At 41.3% G+C, this 15,932-nt stretch overlaps 1 protein-coding gene across 5 annotated transcripts in view; it reads right to left on the reverse strand.

Annotated features, from left to right (window-relative positions):
* CAPN3 (calpain 3) overlaps positions 1-15,932 on the reverse strand; it is an 87,390-nt gene that overhangs the window by 65,517 nt on the left and 5,941 nt on the right. For 3 of the 5 annotated variants that reach the window (XM_069950681.1, XM_069950682.1, XM_069950680.1), the window contains exon 1: positions 5,164-5,671. The exons of 1 other annotated variant lie outside the window; for it this stretch is intronic. In XM_069950681.1, the coding sequence (XP_069806782.1) occupies positions 5,164-5,448 (285 nt within the window). In that variant the 5' untranslated portion in view covers positions 5,449-5,671. Of the gene's footprint in view, positions 1-5,163; positions 5,672-15,932 lie in introns of those variants that run through there. One more of the 5 variants, XM_069950679.1, reaches the window with a different exon arrangement.

A 15,932-nucleotide genomic window follows, 5' to 3' on the forward strand; every position in this document is an offset into this window, starting at 1 on the left:
GCCCTTGGCCAGGCCCAGTGATAAAGAGAGAAAGAACTCTTGCTGAAGCCTCTCTTTCTCTCTCCGTACACCAGACAAAAGGCCCTCCCACCAGGAACTAACTCTTCTAAATAGGGGTGATCAGGACCAACCTACTATTGGTGGGGAAAGTGGTAGAAAGAGTTATAGGTGAAGACAGATTGTAGTACCCAAGCTAGTGATTGGTCAGAATAACAACAGTAAAACATACACGTTAAAGCAGAAGTTCGGTGTTTTCTAAAAGCCTACAGAAGGAGGGGTAACTTGTACACAGTTTATGAAGGAACTCAGCAGGGAAGTTGTCCTAGACATCTTGAGCACAGATCTTCTGTAAATAGCGCTGCTCAAGCACTTTTCTCTTTTAAGGCCCTATTACACTGAGCGATTCTCGGCCATTTCGGCTGATAATCGCTTGGTGTAATAGCTACTGTTAAAAGGCAATGATGTCGGCTGATCATTGTCTTTCAACATGTTGAAAAATTTTTCAACGATAACTACGGTCTGCTGGCCATTGTAATAGGAGGGGTGGCAGCAGACCACCGCTATCTCTTATGGGCTCCATCATCTAAAGATCTCCCGAGAAGCCAATCATTCAGCTCCCTGCAACCCCCCCCCTACTCTTATCCTCTCACTGTTGGTATGTGTAATAGCTCTGGCAGCGAGCGGGGAACAAGGGGTAAGCGAGCCCCTTACTAAAACTTAGTAGAAGTACTATACAAAGTACTATACATACTAGGGTAGTAGCCAATTCACCTATGAGTATATGTGTGGAAAGAAGAAGGGGGCAGTTTTTCCAATGTCTGCAAGAACTTTACTTCTCAAGAAACAGCAGTTGGTGATGTCGTAAGGCAGATATTAAAAGTTATGCACATGTAATAAAGGAGGAACTCCTTGGTCTGATCTTTTGGGCTTCCCGGAGAAAGTATTGAGATAAAAAATCTAAATCTAAAACTTTATAATGTGAAATTGGATTTTAACATTTTTCACCCATGTAGTTAATATATCAAGGAGAGGTCACGACTGGGATGTCTGGTACCCTGTGTTCTGGAAGATCACCAAATACTAATAAAAGTTTATTGAGTTATCCAATGGGTATCACAGATGGGCATTCTTTAACTTTACAAGAAGGGTGCCCTGAGTATGAACTTTTTATAACCTGCAGTTGGCCCAGCCATCAAGTCCATCTTCAGAAACCCTAGAGCATTAGGTGCTGGCCATGGCTGAGAGAGAACCCCTTTAGCACACACTTTTCCAGATTCTATTTATCATTTGGGTCTAAAAACCTAAAACTTTAGATTTTTTTTTTTAAATGACAGCGCTGATTTTATTAAGAAAACTCATGTGCATAAGCCCTGTTAGAGCATATGGACACCCTAGGGGAGGGTATGGCATTCTGTAACCTCATCTATGAGTTTGAGTGGGAAGTTGTTGAGTAAAACCAGTGGTGGACATGGCTTGTCCATATATCACATGGGCTGACACTTCTTAAAATGGCGACATATTCCCTGCAGCAGCCAATGAATGTTAAGCTGGAGCTTCTGCGATGACAGCTCATCACCAGGCAAACCAGGGGCCAGACATGCAACAATCTGCTGATCGGATGGACCGGCCATCTGGCCAGTCAAGTAGTTAATACATATTGATTATCAGATATGTAACTAAGCCTTCAGTGCTTTAACCCCCTCCGGTGCCCGGGAATAGAACGGCGCCATACGCTGAAACGGGGCCATGGTTCAAAAAAAGGATCATAGCACCGGCTTCCCTGCGCCAACGCTGTTCTATCAGTGTGCAAAAATTAAAGCGAATGTACTGATGGTACAATAGCAATGCATTTAAATGGCTACACGAACAATGCAGTGATCAATTGTGTGGCCCAGCTGCACAATTACTCATATCTTCTTGCGGCAATGCAAATCCTAATCAAGCTGATTGGCGCTAGTTTGCGCCCTTGCACAGCCCCAAATCGGGTTTATAAAAGGGCTCTTAGCATTACATAGCATTATTTGGATTTTTATTGGAATATTGGATATAAAAAATTTTTAAATACAAAGTAATATGAGGAAAATATTTTTCACATTCGAAAATATAATATTAGGAATATAAAAATTTCCCTTCAGTCAGGTGAAACAAAAGGACATGATTGGGCTAGAGAAAAGTGAAAACATGTTTAAAATAAAGAAGAAATACATTATTGTCCTAAAAATTACAAAATAATTTTGCCACTTTTTGGGGGAACATGACTAACACAATAAAGGCTAAGTTATTAAAGGGGTAGCCAGTGGGATGATCAGCTATTCACTGTGTGTCTTCTTTAAATGAATGGCTGTAATGCTGCCTGGTACATAAAGAAGCGTCTTGAGGTGTGAAGAAATTGTGATCCCACTGCAAATATGTAAATTCCAGCCCCCTTAACCCGCTACTTGGAGCATCCTTTACCTGGTTTGCTCTCCGGCGGCATTTGAGGCTCCCAGCTCCAGTAGGTCCCGCCCAGCCAATGAGTGACTGCCGCGGGGCAGTGCACTGATTGGCTTAGCGGGACCTACGGGGATCGGGAGCCTCAGATGTAGCCACAGCGCGGACCAGGTAAAGTATATTCTCGGCGGCGGGTTAAGGGGGGCGGCATTCACATACTCACAGCAGGATGACAATCCTGCTGCGAGTATAAAATCTTGAAAATGACATTGAAAATCTTGAAAACTGTCATTGAAAATGACAGTTTGGGATCAGCAGCGGATTTCACTGTGAACTCGCTGCATGAAATCCACAGTGGATCCGGTACTTTTGATCCAACCCTAACCCCTCCAGAGAAGTGAAGTTGAAAAAAGTACTTTTTGCAAATATGTTATTTATCATTTAGATTGATTAGACCCCAGTAAGGCTCAGTTATCTTCACCAGCACAAGCTCCCATTTACAAAGCATTGAACTTAACATCGCAACATCATCAGTAAGAGCTGGCATCCTGTAGTGTTAATATAACATGATGTTGGGTACTGTACATTACCACTGGTCTTTGTATCCATCACTATATATATATATATATATATATATATATATATACACATATTTTTACATAACAGACATCATTTCAGAGAGGTAGTGGAGATGAGATGTAGAAGCGTTGTCCGCAGCAGCTAGATTCTTCTACCTTGACTAAACTGGTTCCATGTCCTCAGTCGACAATATTATGTTTGGTCATAGAACAGTAGAAAGGTTAAAAATTTGGCTTAACCTTTGCACTACCATTGTGAGTTGTAAGGCCTAAGCCCAGTATACTCAGTGATGACAATCAAAATGCTTAGCCAGGCATGGTGACATGGGGTTAGAACCAACTATTGTTCTTTCCTCATACAAGAAACATGGACTTCTCTAGAAAACAAAAGTGTGCGATTGTCTTTCCTTTTACTCTGACGAAACCATAAGAAAACATTCATACCTTTTACAATCAGAAACTAATTTAGATACAGTTGTCTGGATGTGCAAGGAAGCCAAGCGTGAGACACAGAACAATTCCGAATTGGCCATCAAGACAACTTGATACTTTTAAATTTGAGATTTTAAATTTGATATATGGTGGTTGTAAATGGAACCTGCTAAGAGTTTCTGTTAATGCTCAGTTGCTATGATCCACTAAAAGAAGTATAATAGGCATAGGAATTACATAAATAGGTCCAAAACATCAACCTGGTTTGACTTCTGACGACGTTGTCCAAGTGGTTCCCTGATTTTCACATTTTAACCCCCCCCCCCCCTACAGGTAACATAATTTTTCTGCAGTTGGCCACAAGGTCACTGCCTCTAGGATTGGTCACAGTATAGGGAACAGTTGGCCTTATGGTACAGAGCACTAAGGGGTCAGACAAGAGAGTAGTCCAAGTATGGGTTAAGGTTGAGGCAGAGTATGTGCATGGTCCACAGTCAAGTAAACATTCAGGGCAAATAACATAGGTTTGGTGGATAGAAAAAGGCCGATGTCAGACATACGTAAAAAGCATGGCATAAAAATGATAGGCAGGGGCAAGTTTGGATAACAAGCCTGAGTCAAAACACAGGAACAGAATCCGCATACAAGCAGAACCTTTTATTGCTCAGGTATGAGAAACATAGAAACGTAGAAACATAGAAGATTGTCGTCAGGAGAAAACCACTGGGTCCATCAAGTCTGCCCTTGTAGTATTTCCCTTCTTATTATCTATAGAAACATAGAAAAGTTGGAGAAGCTGCCTGATATGCCAGGTGCTAGAAGTGATTGGGTGGAAAGGATTTTGGTGCTTCCTAGTAAGACACACATTTGGGCAGAGCCAGGAACAGAAGTAGTAGCAATAGCAATAGCATGGCATCAGGGAAGAGTATAAACTGGACAGCATAGAAAGAAGGTAACTTATTGGCTTTTGACCAGGACACGTGGCTAGAAAGTGGGCAATTTTTGCTGCCATAAGTTTAACTCTTTTTGGGCAAATGCACCTGTCTTAGGACAGGCATCGTAAGCAGCCTTACTTTAACTAATTTCTTGACTGTTTACTATCACTCTTGACTTTGGTTTTGACAGAGAATGATCTAATGCTGCCAAATGTTAGGCATTGCTCATCAACAAGTCAAATGCAAAAACATCTGTTCCCTGACTCTCCTTGGTGTGTGCCTTGGCATTCACCACCTCAAAGGTATAGCATGACACCAATCATGAACTACTATGTGACAATGGAAAAATGCCAAAAGAGACTCCCTGGAGAGCTAAATGGAAGTAAAATGGTGGATCCTCATCTAGATAGGAAAGATACCAAGAACATCACGTGTCGGAAAGCTCTAGAATAGTAACTAGTCTTAAAATACTAAGAATGGTATTAATAAAACAAATTGCATGTCTATGGTTGTTGAGTTTAGAGATATCTATTAAATCTAAAAGAAAAGAGTAACAATGAGTTACATGAATCTAAAGAACCAATTCCATGTTGGACTTCCAAGTGTAAAAATACATAAACTGTATTAAAATAGAGTAGAACCATACATTGTGGTCTTACTTTTTACATTATGTGCATAGATACATATGTAGTTGAGATCTATCATCTTCCATAGAACTCTAAAACTGGATGTCTGTAGAGTTCAGCAAACAGTTCACAATTCACACTCATTGGCAAACAGCTACTTACTGGAGGGCGTTTCCATTCAAACTTGACAGGCAATTTCTGACTATAAAACAGGGAACTGTCATTCGCTGGGAAGTCCCAATCTTCAAAAAGAACTTTTTTCTGTAGATATTTGTCACGCAGCTGCTCAAAGTTTTTGGATTTCCCAGCAATAATGGGCAAGTTCCTGCTGATGATGGCAGAATAGATCCCACCACCACCTCCCGGGGTCGCTTCATTGGTACTGCTGGCAGGAGCCGAGCCAGATTCAGTCGGCTGCACTACCGTGGCAGCTACTTCTGACGGCATTAATAATCTGTTTGTAGAAGAAAGGCTCAACAAGTTCTGCAACTGCTGGGAATAGAGGAAGTTCTACGGTGATGAAACCACTCTCAGGGTGGTTACTTTTTTTTTTTACTTTAATTTTACATGCATAAGAATTAGGCTAGAGAAAACCATTACTTCCAGTTTTCTTCTCAAGGAAATCCCCAGTTCAGCCTCAGTGTTGGTGCAACAGCTTCCAGCAGGTTGTCGTGTGAACTTTGGAAAGTCTCTGCTTTCTCTGTCCTGGTGCTCTGAAGAAGTTCCTGCCAGGACTAAAAATAAACATAGAGGCTCTTACAGATTCCTCTAATCAGGACGTGGCCTCGGGGAACACATGTTCAGTCACAACATGTCTTATTTGAAAGGTGTCTTCCAACTTTTCAACAGCGTTCAATGGGAAATCTCGATTCCGCTTTTTCAACCTATTTTGCATATCATGGACACGGAAGACGTTTAATGTAATAAAGAAATGTGAAGACAAATGCTTTTTATTAACTCCCAATCCTATTTCCAGAAAGGTAAAAAATAGGGGGTAAATTACAAGTCATTAAAAACAAACTTCTTACATTCAGCGCAACAGGAGTGAACATACCCTAGGGCTAAGTAGGGGGATCTGTAAGGGGGTGAAAGATGCATATTGCCCCTTGCAGTCTATGGACTGGCTCCTTTTGCTTTAAAAAGACCGATGTAAACATTTCTAATGTTGCTTGATACTCATATGTATAGAACGTATGATGGGTTGTATTATTTAGATGCCCTGTTCTCTTGTAGAATGACTGACATGTGCCAGGAGTCAAGTGAGGGTAGCTGGGCAAAGAAAAGAGACTCTTTTGGAGAAAACTATCAAAAGAAGGGTAAAGTGGTATCCATCTTCAAAATTAGTTTTAAATGGGCCTTAAACAATTAAAAATAACAAACAATCAGAAACTCACCTCTCCCGTAGAGATGAGCGAACTTGCCGAAGTTCGGGTTCGTATGAACCTGAACTATCGGCTTCTGATTCCCACTGTCTGCAGCCTCCGTGAACAGGGTAGATACAGCCTTACGGACGGCCCGGAAAACTGGGATACAGACATTGGCATAAGCTGTATCCCAGTTTTCCAGGCGGTCTTTACGCTTTATCCACCCTGTTTACAGAGGCTGCAGACAGCGGGAATCACAAGCCGATAGTTCAGGTTCATACAAACCCGAACTTCGGCAAATTCGCTCATCTCTACTCTCCCATCATGTGCTGATCCTCCATTCAGGCTCTGCTCGGTACCCCAGTCTTCTTTCTGGAGTGGATTTCACATGATCTCCACAGTCATTCAATGGTTTCAGAGGTCACAGGCTGTACTCCTACCATCATGGCTCCAATTACTTAGTGGTGATACCAGGACTATGGTCCTTAGTCACTGACCGTGACGTTTGGCTGTGGTGGTCATGTCATGTCCATATCAAAAAGACCACTGAGGTGCCAACTGGAGCTTGAACAGAGGGTCCGTTCCTTGCTTGTTTCAGTGTTTTGTGGTAACTGCTTTACTGTGCCTCTCTGCCTGTCAGTCATCCCCTCCGAGCCTACTGACTGGCCAGGAGTGGTGACTAGACACGGGCAGAGAGCCCCCCAGATAACTAGCTCCCCGCCTCTGCCTGCCGTACACCCCGGTAATAAAACCTCTTTCTCCAGTATACAGCTTCTGCTGCAGCTGCAACTGGTACGTGCCGCGGGCTGATCAGGAGCTGTATACCGTGCTCCAGGGAACCAAATCAGCCAAATTGGGCTGATTGGTTCCCTTTAGGAGCTCAGTGTAAGAGCTAAAGACTATCTTGTTTTATTACACAGTGTAATAACACACAGTGTGATAATTTATCCTATAGTGAGAGGGAATTTCCAGTGGTTACCCAACTCTTTAAATGCAAGGATTGGTGGACAACAATGCACAGTGTCGGCATGCTGACAGTGTCTCTGTAGCTCTGTACTACATTGAGAAAAATATAATAAAACCTATTATACTTGGCAGATACTTCCAAAGATTCCCCTAATGAGTAATATTACGATGGAGAAGTCTCATCTCTTTGCAGAGCCATCTAATAACAAGTTTAATAGAGCAATAGGAATAACAGTAGAAGTATTGCTTTCCACTTCTCCGATATTCTGCTGGTGCCCATATTTATGTGCCATTCTTTCAATCTTGTACATTTGTTTTTCAAAGGCATCCAAAGGTATTCAGTGACTATGGTTGCCCAGGTGTTCACAATCCTGTGTAGTACTAGTCACCCCAAGTCTTAAATCTTCTATTGTACCTTGAAAAACCACTTTAATGCATTTACATATACAGTGGTACCTTGGTTTAAGAGTAACTTGGTTTAAGAGCTCGCAGTTTTTCAAAATTTTTACTTGGTATAAGAGCATTGCTTTGGTTTAAGAGCTCCCTGTACTGGGTGGGAGGCAGAGCAGGGGAGGGGCATGGTCTGCATAGCGGGGTCTACAGCCCTGTACTCTGACCCAGGAAGTCTCCCTCACCTTCCAAATCATAGCAGATCCACTTTAGGCTGGGGCTTACATTAGGGGACAGGACTGTGGGGGGTAATGTCTCCATAGCTGTAACCCCTCTCTCCCCGGACAGAGAGTGCTGCATGTATGTGCCCTCATCTGTCCTGCTCATTCCTTCATGCTCCCTGCAGTCTCTGTCCGCCCTTGTGTTTCCCATCCTCTCCATTCCTGTATAGTAACATAATATCCCATATTCTGCTGTTTCTGAATGTTTGTTTCATCTGTTCTACATGTTATTCAGTATAATAAATCATTATTTTTGGCGTGTGGAACCAATTGTCTGCATTTCTATAAATTTCTTATGGGAAAATTTGCTTTGGTTTAAGAGTGGATTTGGATTACAAGCGTGGTCCCAGAACAAATTATGCTCGTAATCCAAGGCACCACTGTATATATATATACACACACACACACACACACAGAAACATACACTAAACAACAAGAATATAGAAAAAAGTTCCTGTTCTCTGCAGTGTCCATTACTCTCAGGCCATGTTATTCTATATGAAAATCCAAATAACGGAAATACAGGTGCCGTTACACCATAGTAGCGTAAGGTCCAGTGGTCAAGACAAACTAGAAAAATCACCGGCGTATGGGGACCACTTAGGACTAACTAATACTTAACTTTTAATAATTCATTAAAAATTGTAGCAAAAAGGTCCACACTAACAACAAAAAGACATACACTAATGTGCTCTATATACAGTGAGGTAACCTACAGGGCAAATGTAGACATAGGGGAGATATCCCACGTTCCCAAAGGGATGCTAATACTTAGGGACTAATGGCCCGGTGTCAAAACACCTAGGATACAATTAAAGAGTCAGGGAGAAAAGGAGAGGAGAGTAGTGGTGCGCCCTGCTCTCTGCCCTAATAACCTCTTGCCCTGCCTTTTGGGGAACCCACCTCCTTAACAGGGTGGCCCCAACCACGGTGACAGTCCCTTCCTTATTGCACGTGCCCAGTAGGAAACAAGAAGCACAGAAGACAGAAAAGAGTGAAAAAACGGTGTATACTCAAAACCACCTTAAAAACAACCAGCAAGAAATATCATATTATATACACAGTACCTATTATATATAAGCTGTGCTTGTTCCTACACAGCGCCTATATCAAAAGCTGTGTTCGTTCCGACGCGTTTCAGCCATCCCAATTGTGGATGGATTCATCAGGGAACACATATAGCACTCCAAAAGGATGTGCTTAAACCAATTCCTGCTGTGAGGGATATCCTTTCATCATAACAAATACATGGACCTCTTAGGAATGGTACAACACAATATAGTGGTAAATGATTCGTACTCAATATGGTGACAGCAATTAAGGAGATAACAAAGGAGAACAAAAGAATAACCCCAAATAAATAAACGGATGAATATAGCAAATAGTTGTACTTAGCTATACAGATGGACTGAAGTTGTGCTGCCTGCGAAGGTCCATGTTCACCCCACGATGAGAGGGTGACACTGAATCAGAGGCAGGCCAGGCTTATATACCAGTGATAGTGGTATTACTTCCGGGTAAAGGCTAGTGTGTTGGTGCGGTCATGTGACCTAGATGTGGTCACATGACTAGGTTGATGCGGTCACGTGACCCATATATACCAGTGATAGTGGTATTACTTCCGGGTAAAGGCTAGTGTGTTGGTGCGGTCATGTGACCTAGATGTGGTCACATGACTAGGTTGATGCGGTCACGTGACCCAGATGCGGTCACGTGACTCCGCTACAGTCCTGACTAAATGTTAAATAGCCTCTGCTTGTATAGAGGGCGCACAAGCGCCACTTACCAGCCTACAGAAGCTTCCATAGGACGCCGAAAGTGTCAGAGATGCCACTGATGATGTGTATGAGGATATTTACCAATGCAAATACCTCATAGTATATATAAGGGCAAAGGCAAGTTATGTTAATAGCCCACAACTTGGGCTATTAACATAACTTGCCTTTGCCCTTATATATACTATGAGGTATTTGCATTGGTAAATATCCTCATACACATCATCAGTGGCATCTCTGACACTTTCGGCGTCCTATGGAAGCTTCTGTAGGCTGGTAAGTGGCGCTTGTGCGCCCTCTATACAAGCAGAGGCTATTTAACATTTAGTCAGGACTGTAGCGGAGTCACGTGACCGCATCTGGGTCACGTGACCGCATCAACCTAGTCATGTGACCACATCTAGGTCACATGACCGCACCAACACACTAGCCTTTACCCGGAAGTAATACCACTATCACTGGTATATATGGGTCACGTGACCGCATCAACCTAGTCATGTGACCACATCTAGGTCACATGACCGCACCAACACACTAGCCTTTACCCGGAAGTAATACCACTATCACTGGTATATAAGCCTGGCCTGCCTCTGATTCAGTGTCACCCTCTCATCGTGGGGTGAACATGGACCTTCGCAGGCAGCACAACTTCAGTCCATCTGTATAGCTAAGTACAACTATTTGCTATATTCATCCGTTTATTTATTTGGGGTTATTCTTTTGTTCTCCTTTGTTATCTCCTTAATTGCTGTCACCATATTGAGTACGAATCATTTACCACTATATTGTGTTGTACCATTCCTAAGAGGTCCATGTATTTGTTATGATGAAAGGATATCCCTCACAGCAGGAATTGGTTTAAGCACATCCTTTTGGAGTGCTATATGTGTTCCCTGATGAATCCATCCACAATTGGGATGGCTGAAACGCGTCGGAACGAACACAGCTTTTGATATAGGCGCTGTGTAGGAACAAGCACAGCTTATATATAATAGGTACTGTGTATATAATATGATATTTCTTGCTGGTTGTTTTTAAGGTGGTTTTGAGTATACACCGTTTTTTCACTCTTTTCTGTCTTCTGTGCTTCTTGTTTCCTACTGGGCACGTGCAATAAGGAAGGGACTGTCACCGTGGTTGGGGCCACCCTGTTAAGGAGGTGGGTTCCCCAAAAGGCAGGGCAAGAGGTTATTAGGGCAGAGAGCAGGGCGCACCACTACTCTCCTCTCCTTTTCTCCCTGACTCTTTAATTGTATCCTAGGTGTTTTGACACCGGGCCATTAGTCCCTAAGTATTAGCATCCCTTTGGGAACGTGGGATATCTCCCCTATGTCTACATTTGCCCTGTAGGTTACCTCACTGTATATAGAGCACATTAGTGTATGTCTTTTTGTTGTTAGTGTGGACCTTTTTGCTACAATTTTTAATGAATTATTAAAAGTTAAGTATTAGTTAGTCCTAAGTGGTCCCCATACGCCGGTGATTTTTCATGTTATTCTATAGCCTGACTGAGGCTCGCCACCTGTTGTTGGGCAAGTCCCCAGTTTATTTAACCGTTGCAGCCTTGTAAAGTCAGTGAACTAAGGTATGCATACAAAAAGAGATAGGTTTCAAGGCAATTCTTCGGTCTTAACTTGGATCCACCGTTTCCCTGCAGTTTTTTTTTTTTTTAACAACAAATCTATTCACACACTTGTAAGCGACTAGAAGCATGTTAATACAGCACAAAATTATAGCATATTACAGCATGATATTGCAACAATATTACAGCATAATATTACAGCACAATATTACAGCATGATATTACAGCACAATATTACAGCATGATATTACAGCACAATACTACAGCATAATATTACAGCACAATATTACAGCACAATATTACAGCATGATATTACAGCACAATACTACAACATAATATTACAGCACAATATTACAGCATGATATTACAGCACAATACTACAGCATAATATTACAGCACATTATAGCATGATATTACAGCACAATACTACAGCATAATATTACAGCACAATATTATAGCATGATATTACAGACTGCCAATAAGACAGCATCCAAATAAGGTTGGAAATGTAAACTTCCAGTATCTCTACGACAAAACATAACATAGAGGCACATAAACATGGATGCAGGTTCCATCATGAAGCCAACTTCCTCTTTAGAGATTTAGAATTCTTTGATTTATCAGCGGTAGCAGGCCGTCGTCCTGGCCCAGATGCAGCAAAGCAGACCCAAACCATGATACCACCACCCGTATATTTCACAGATGGTATGAGGTTTTTATGTTTGAATTCAGGGTTTTCCTGCTTCTCATTTAGACCAAAAAGATCTGTTTTTGTCTAAAAACATTGTCAAAATAACCTTCTGCCCTGCTTGTCCAGGTGACAGGCAGCAATGCTCTTTTTGGAGAGTCGCGGTTCTTGCGATCCTGCCATGGACACCACTATTAGTTTATGTAACCTTTTTCATCAGCAACTCTTATTCGGAGGTCCTCACCTTCGTCTGTGCCATGATAGACCTCCATGAGCATGTGTCGTGAGGATCAGACTTTAGCAGATCCCTGTTTTTTAATAAAGTAGGCTGCCCACTAATGCCTGTGTGTCATCCCATTGATTGAAAACCTTTTACTCCAAATTGGTTCTATTTATCCACTTACGCGGGGACCCACATTGTAGTCACCGCATACATTCAAAACCTTTCCACGTTGTCAACAATGACTGAACAATGTTGCCCATATTGATTGACAACATTGCGCCGCTATTGTAGACCACATGGGGGCGCTGTTCTGTAGTGATGAGGCCTTAGGTTTGGGTGAAATACAGACTATTTTGAAAGGTTCGCACACAGTCAAGCACCACTCTAAACAGATTAGAGAAAATAAACAATGGTCTGGCTGCTAATTATAATATAGGCCACATAAAGAATATTGTTTCCCCCTAGTGGCAACCAGTAGAACATCAGAGGTTATTCTGACACTAAAAGTAGTCATTTTTTTATATAAACCAAATTGATCTAAGTTACACAACAAGTTAAAGTGACTCTGTACAGACAATCTGACCCCCTCAAACCACTTGTACCTTCGGATAGCTGCTTTTAATACAAGATCTGTCCTGGAGTCCTAAAAAACAACTTTTAAACTTGCAGCCCTGTGCCCAACGGCGAGGGCTTAGAATGTCTATCCATTAGGCTGGCACAACCTGGGGAGGAGGGACGAAGGGGTGGTGCCAGCCCAATGCATAGACATTCTAAGCCACGCCTGTTGGGCACGGGGCTGCAAGTTTAAAAGTTGTTTTTTAGGACAATAACTGCATCACCTGCCAAACGGACCCCAGGACAGATTTTGGATTAAAAGCAGCTATCCGAAGGTACAAGTGGTTTGGGGGGTCAGATTGTGGGTACAGAGTCACTTTAAGGTTGGCAGATTTGGCCTTTAAGGACTTCTCAGTGTTTACACCTCATACTGTATACATGCTGCTCATCCACCAGCAACTGATCTGATATAATACTGGTGTCCTCTTTTACGTGAAAGGGGAACCAGGATACAGGGGCAGTATAAACAATGATGTCACAATACATGACAAAGCATGAAAAATAAACACAGTTTATTCATGATACAGGAGTAATGTACACAGTGATGTTATCGTACGTATAAACAGTGATTCACAGCATAGGGATGATATACAAAGTGACATAGTAACAAAAGATATGATACAGTAATAATAGAAATGATGACAGGTTGAAACAGTAATAATAAACATAGTGATGTCACAGTAAAGAGATGATAAAAACAGTGACATACACAGCATAGAAAATAATAAACACTTGTCACAATGTAAGCATAGTAAACGCAGTAGCATCAGAGATTAATAAGGATAATAATAAACACTAAATGTTATAATACAGGAAGAATAAACACCGATGTCACCAAAAGATTTAAACACAGTGATGTCACAGTACAGGGGGAATAAATATAGCAACGCTTTAGTACAGTCACAGCGCAGGGATAATAAACACAATGACATGGCTGAAGATGTTTTTTCTTTATATTTTTTTATTTATACATTTTTATATAATTTTATACTTTTTTTTTTACGTTTAGTAATTGATGATCATATTAAACACATATAACCTGTTACAACCAGTTATACTGTGCCTGAAAATAAGGGATGAACCAATTATTTGTAGTTAGGAAAATAACAGACTAGGAGAATTGTAGCCCCACCTAGTGATAGCTTTTGTTACTGTCTTCCTTTAAGAGCTTTTTTTTTTTTTTTTTTTTTTTTTGGACAGCTATGGAAAAAGTTTTACACCCTCTGGTGGCACAACCAAGTGTCTAGTCATACCAAACCTATAATAATTTATATATCTGCACTGGGCACCTTTCCTGCTCAGCTCTCCTTGAAAAGGTGAACCCGTGGTGTACAGCGTCAGTGAAAGTCTGTGAAATATTCTGCAATCCATGGTGGATTCAAAGAATTAAAGTGAATATATCAGCTCTATCTTGTCCAGAGCTCAAGTGTCATGAAGTCAGTGCTGAGCTGCAACATGCATCACCTCTCCCTACCCTGCATAATTTATATACAGGGCTCAGCTTCCAGCACTGAGCCCTGTTGTCAATCAGTAAAATCAAGGAGAGGAGGTATGCATGCTAGGGCACAGCACCTCCTCTTTGACACTTGAGCTCTGATCTTGATATAGAGCTGATAAATTCCTTTTGATGGGGTTTCCCGGTTCATGTTGTCTTTCAGAATCACAGCCACAGTATGACTCTACCATTTAGAAGTCTTTTGAATGAAGCCAGTGATCTAGGGCTGCGTTTTTTTTTTCTACTACAAACAATAATAATATTTATTTGTATAGCGCCAACAGATTCCGCAGGGCAAACAATAACTGGCACCTTACTCCACAGTCTTATTGCAAAATTTGGCAATTAGAACGTTTCCTCCCATTCTACTGATTTACTTGGCTGTTCACCTGTCCCTTTTCTGTTACTTATCAACACTGCAATCTATCAATATTCAATGAACTTTGAATAGCATATTGTTGATAGGAAGCCATACGTGAAACTACAGACATCCATAAATCAATGACTAGGAGACCAATTCCAGGTAAGAGCAAGGATTGTTCACTGCTTGAAGACATCAGAAGGTTGAGCGTACAAGAACTGGACAGCTTGCGGGACCAGACATCAACACAGCTTCATTGGACGGTATTGTTTATTTGCATTATAATGTACTTTCTTTGACTGTAAACTTTTATTCAACATTGTAGAGTTAGGTTCTCGGTTTTTAAACACAAAAACTATGGTTAACCCTAATATGTCAAAGTTTGACTTGTCAAGGTCTAAGTTCAAGTCATCAGGAGAAGCGCTCAGCTAGGCTGCAGACAGATTCTATAGAAAATCTATACAGTGGAGGGTGACACATCCAGACCCCAACCCATCAATACATTTAGAATTATCAACTTTTTGTTTTCATACCAAATTTTAATATCCATATTATAACATTATAAACATTGTGGAAGGAATATTACATGATGACACTCTGTACATATTTATCTTCACTGATATTTTCCAGCATTCTCTTTAAATCTTATTAATTACATTTTTCTTATTGGCTGCGGCTCTCCATAATGCCATAGCGAATTAAAATTAAAAAAAAAAATCAAAAGGTTGGGTTAGGAGGAGGAAAGGGGAGTCCAAAATACAACATTTAAAAAAAGAAAAACATTTTTTCCTTCTCCTTTTCCCCCTCTCCCTCCACGCTCTCTCCTTTCGAATCATTCAAACTCAATTGTTTCTCTTTCCTTATGGTGCGTTTACGCAGAGAGATTTGACTGTTTTTTCAAGCCAAAGCCAGAAACAAACTATAAACAGAGAACAGGTCATAAAGGAAAGACTAAGATTTCTCATGTTTTTAAATCCATTTCTGGCTTTGGCTTAAAAAATCTCTCTGTGTAAGCGCACCATTACTGACTCCTAATTAGAGCCCAATATCGCCCTATAAGGGTATGTTCACACTGAGAAAATATGGCAGAATTCCGCAGCGGAATCCCGCCTTGCTTAGTGTCCCGCTGTGAGTGAATGAGAGGGCGCACACTCCTCCACTGCCGCCGCTTTCTGCTCAAAGAAGTGACAT

The sequence above is a fragment of the Dendropsophus ebraccatus genome, chromosome 13 (assembly GCF_027789765.1).
Source record: "Dendropsophus ebraccatus isolate aDenEbr1 chromosome 13, aDenEbr1.pat, whole genome shotgun sequence".
NCBI lineage: Eukaryota > Metazoa > Chordata > Amphibia > Anura > Hylidae > Dendropsophus > Dendropsophus ebraccatus.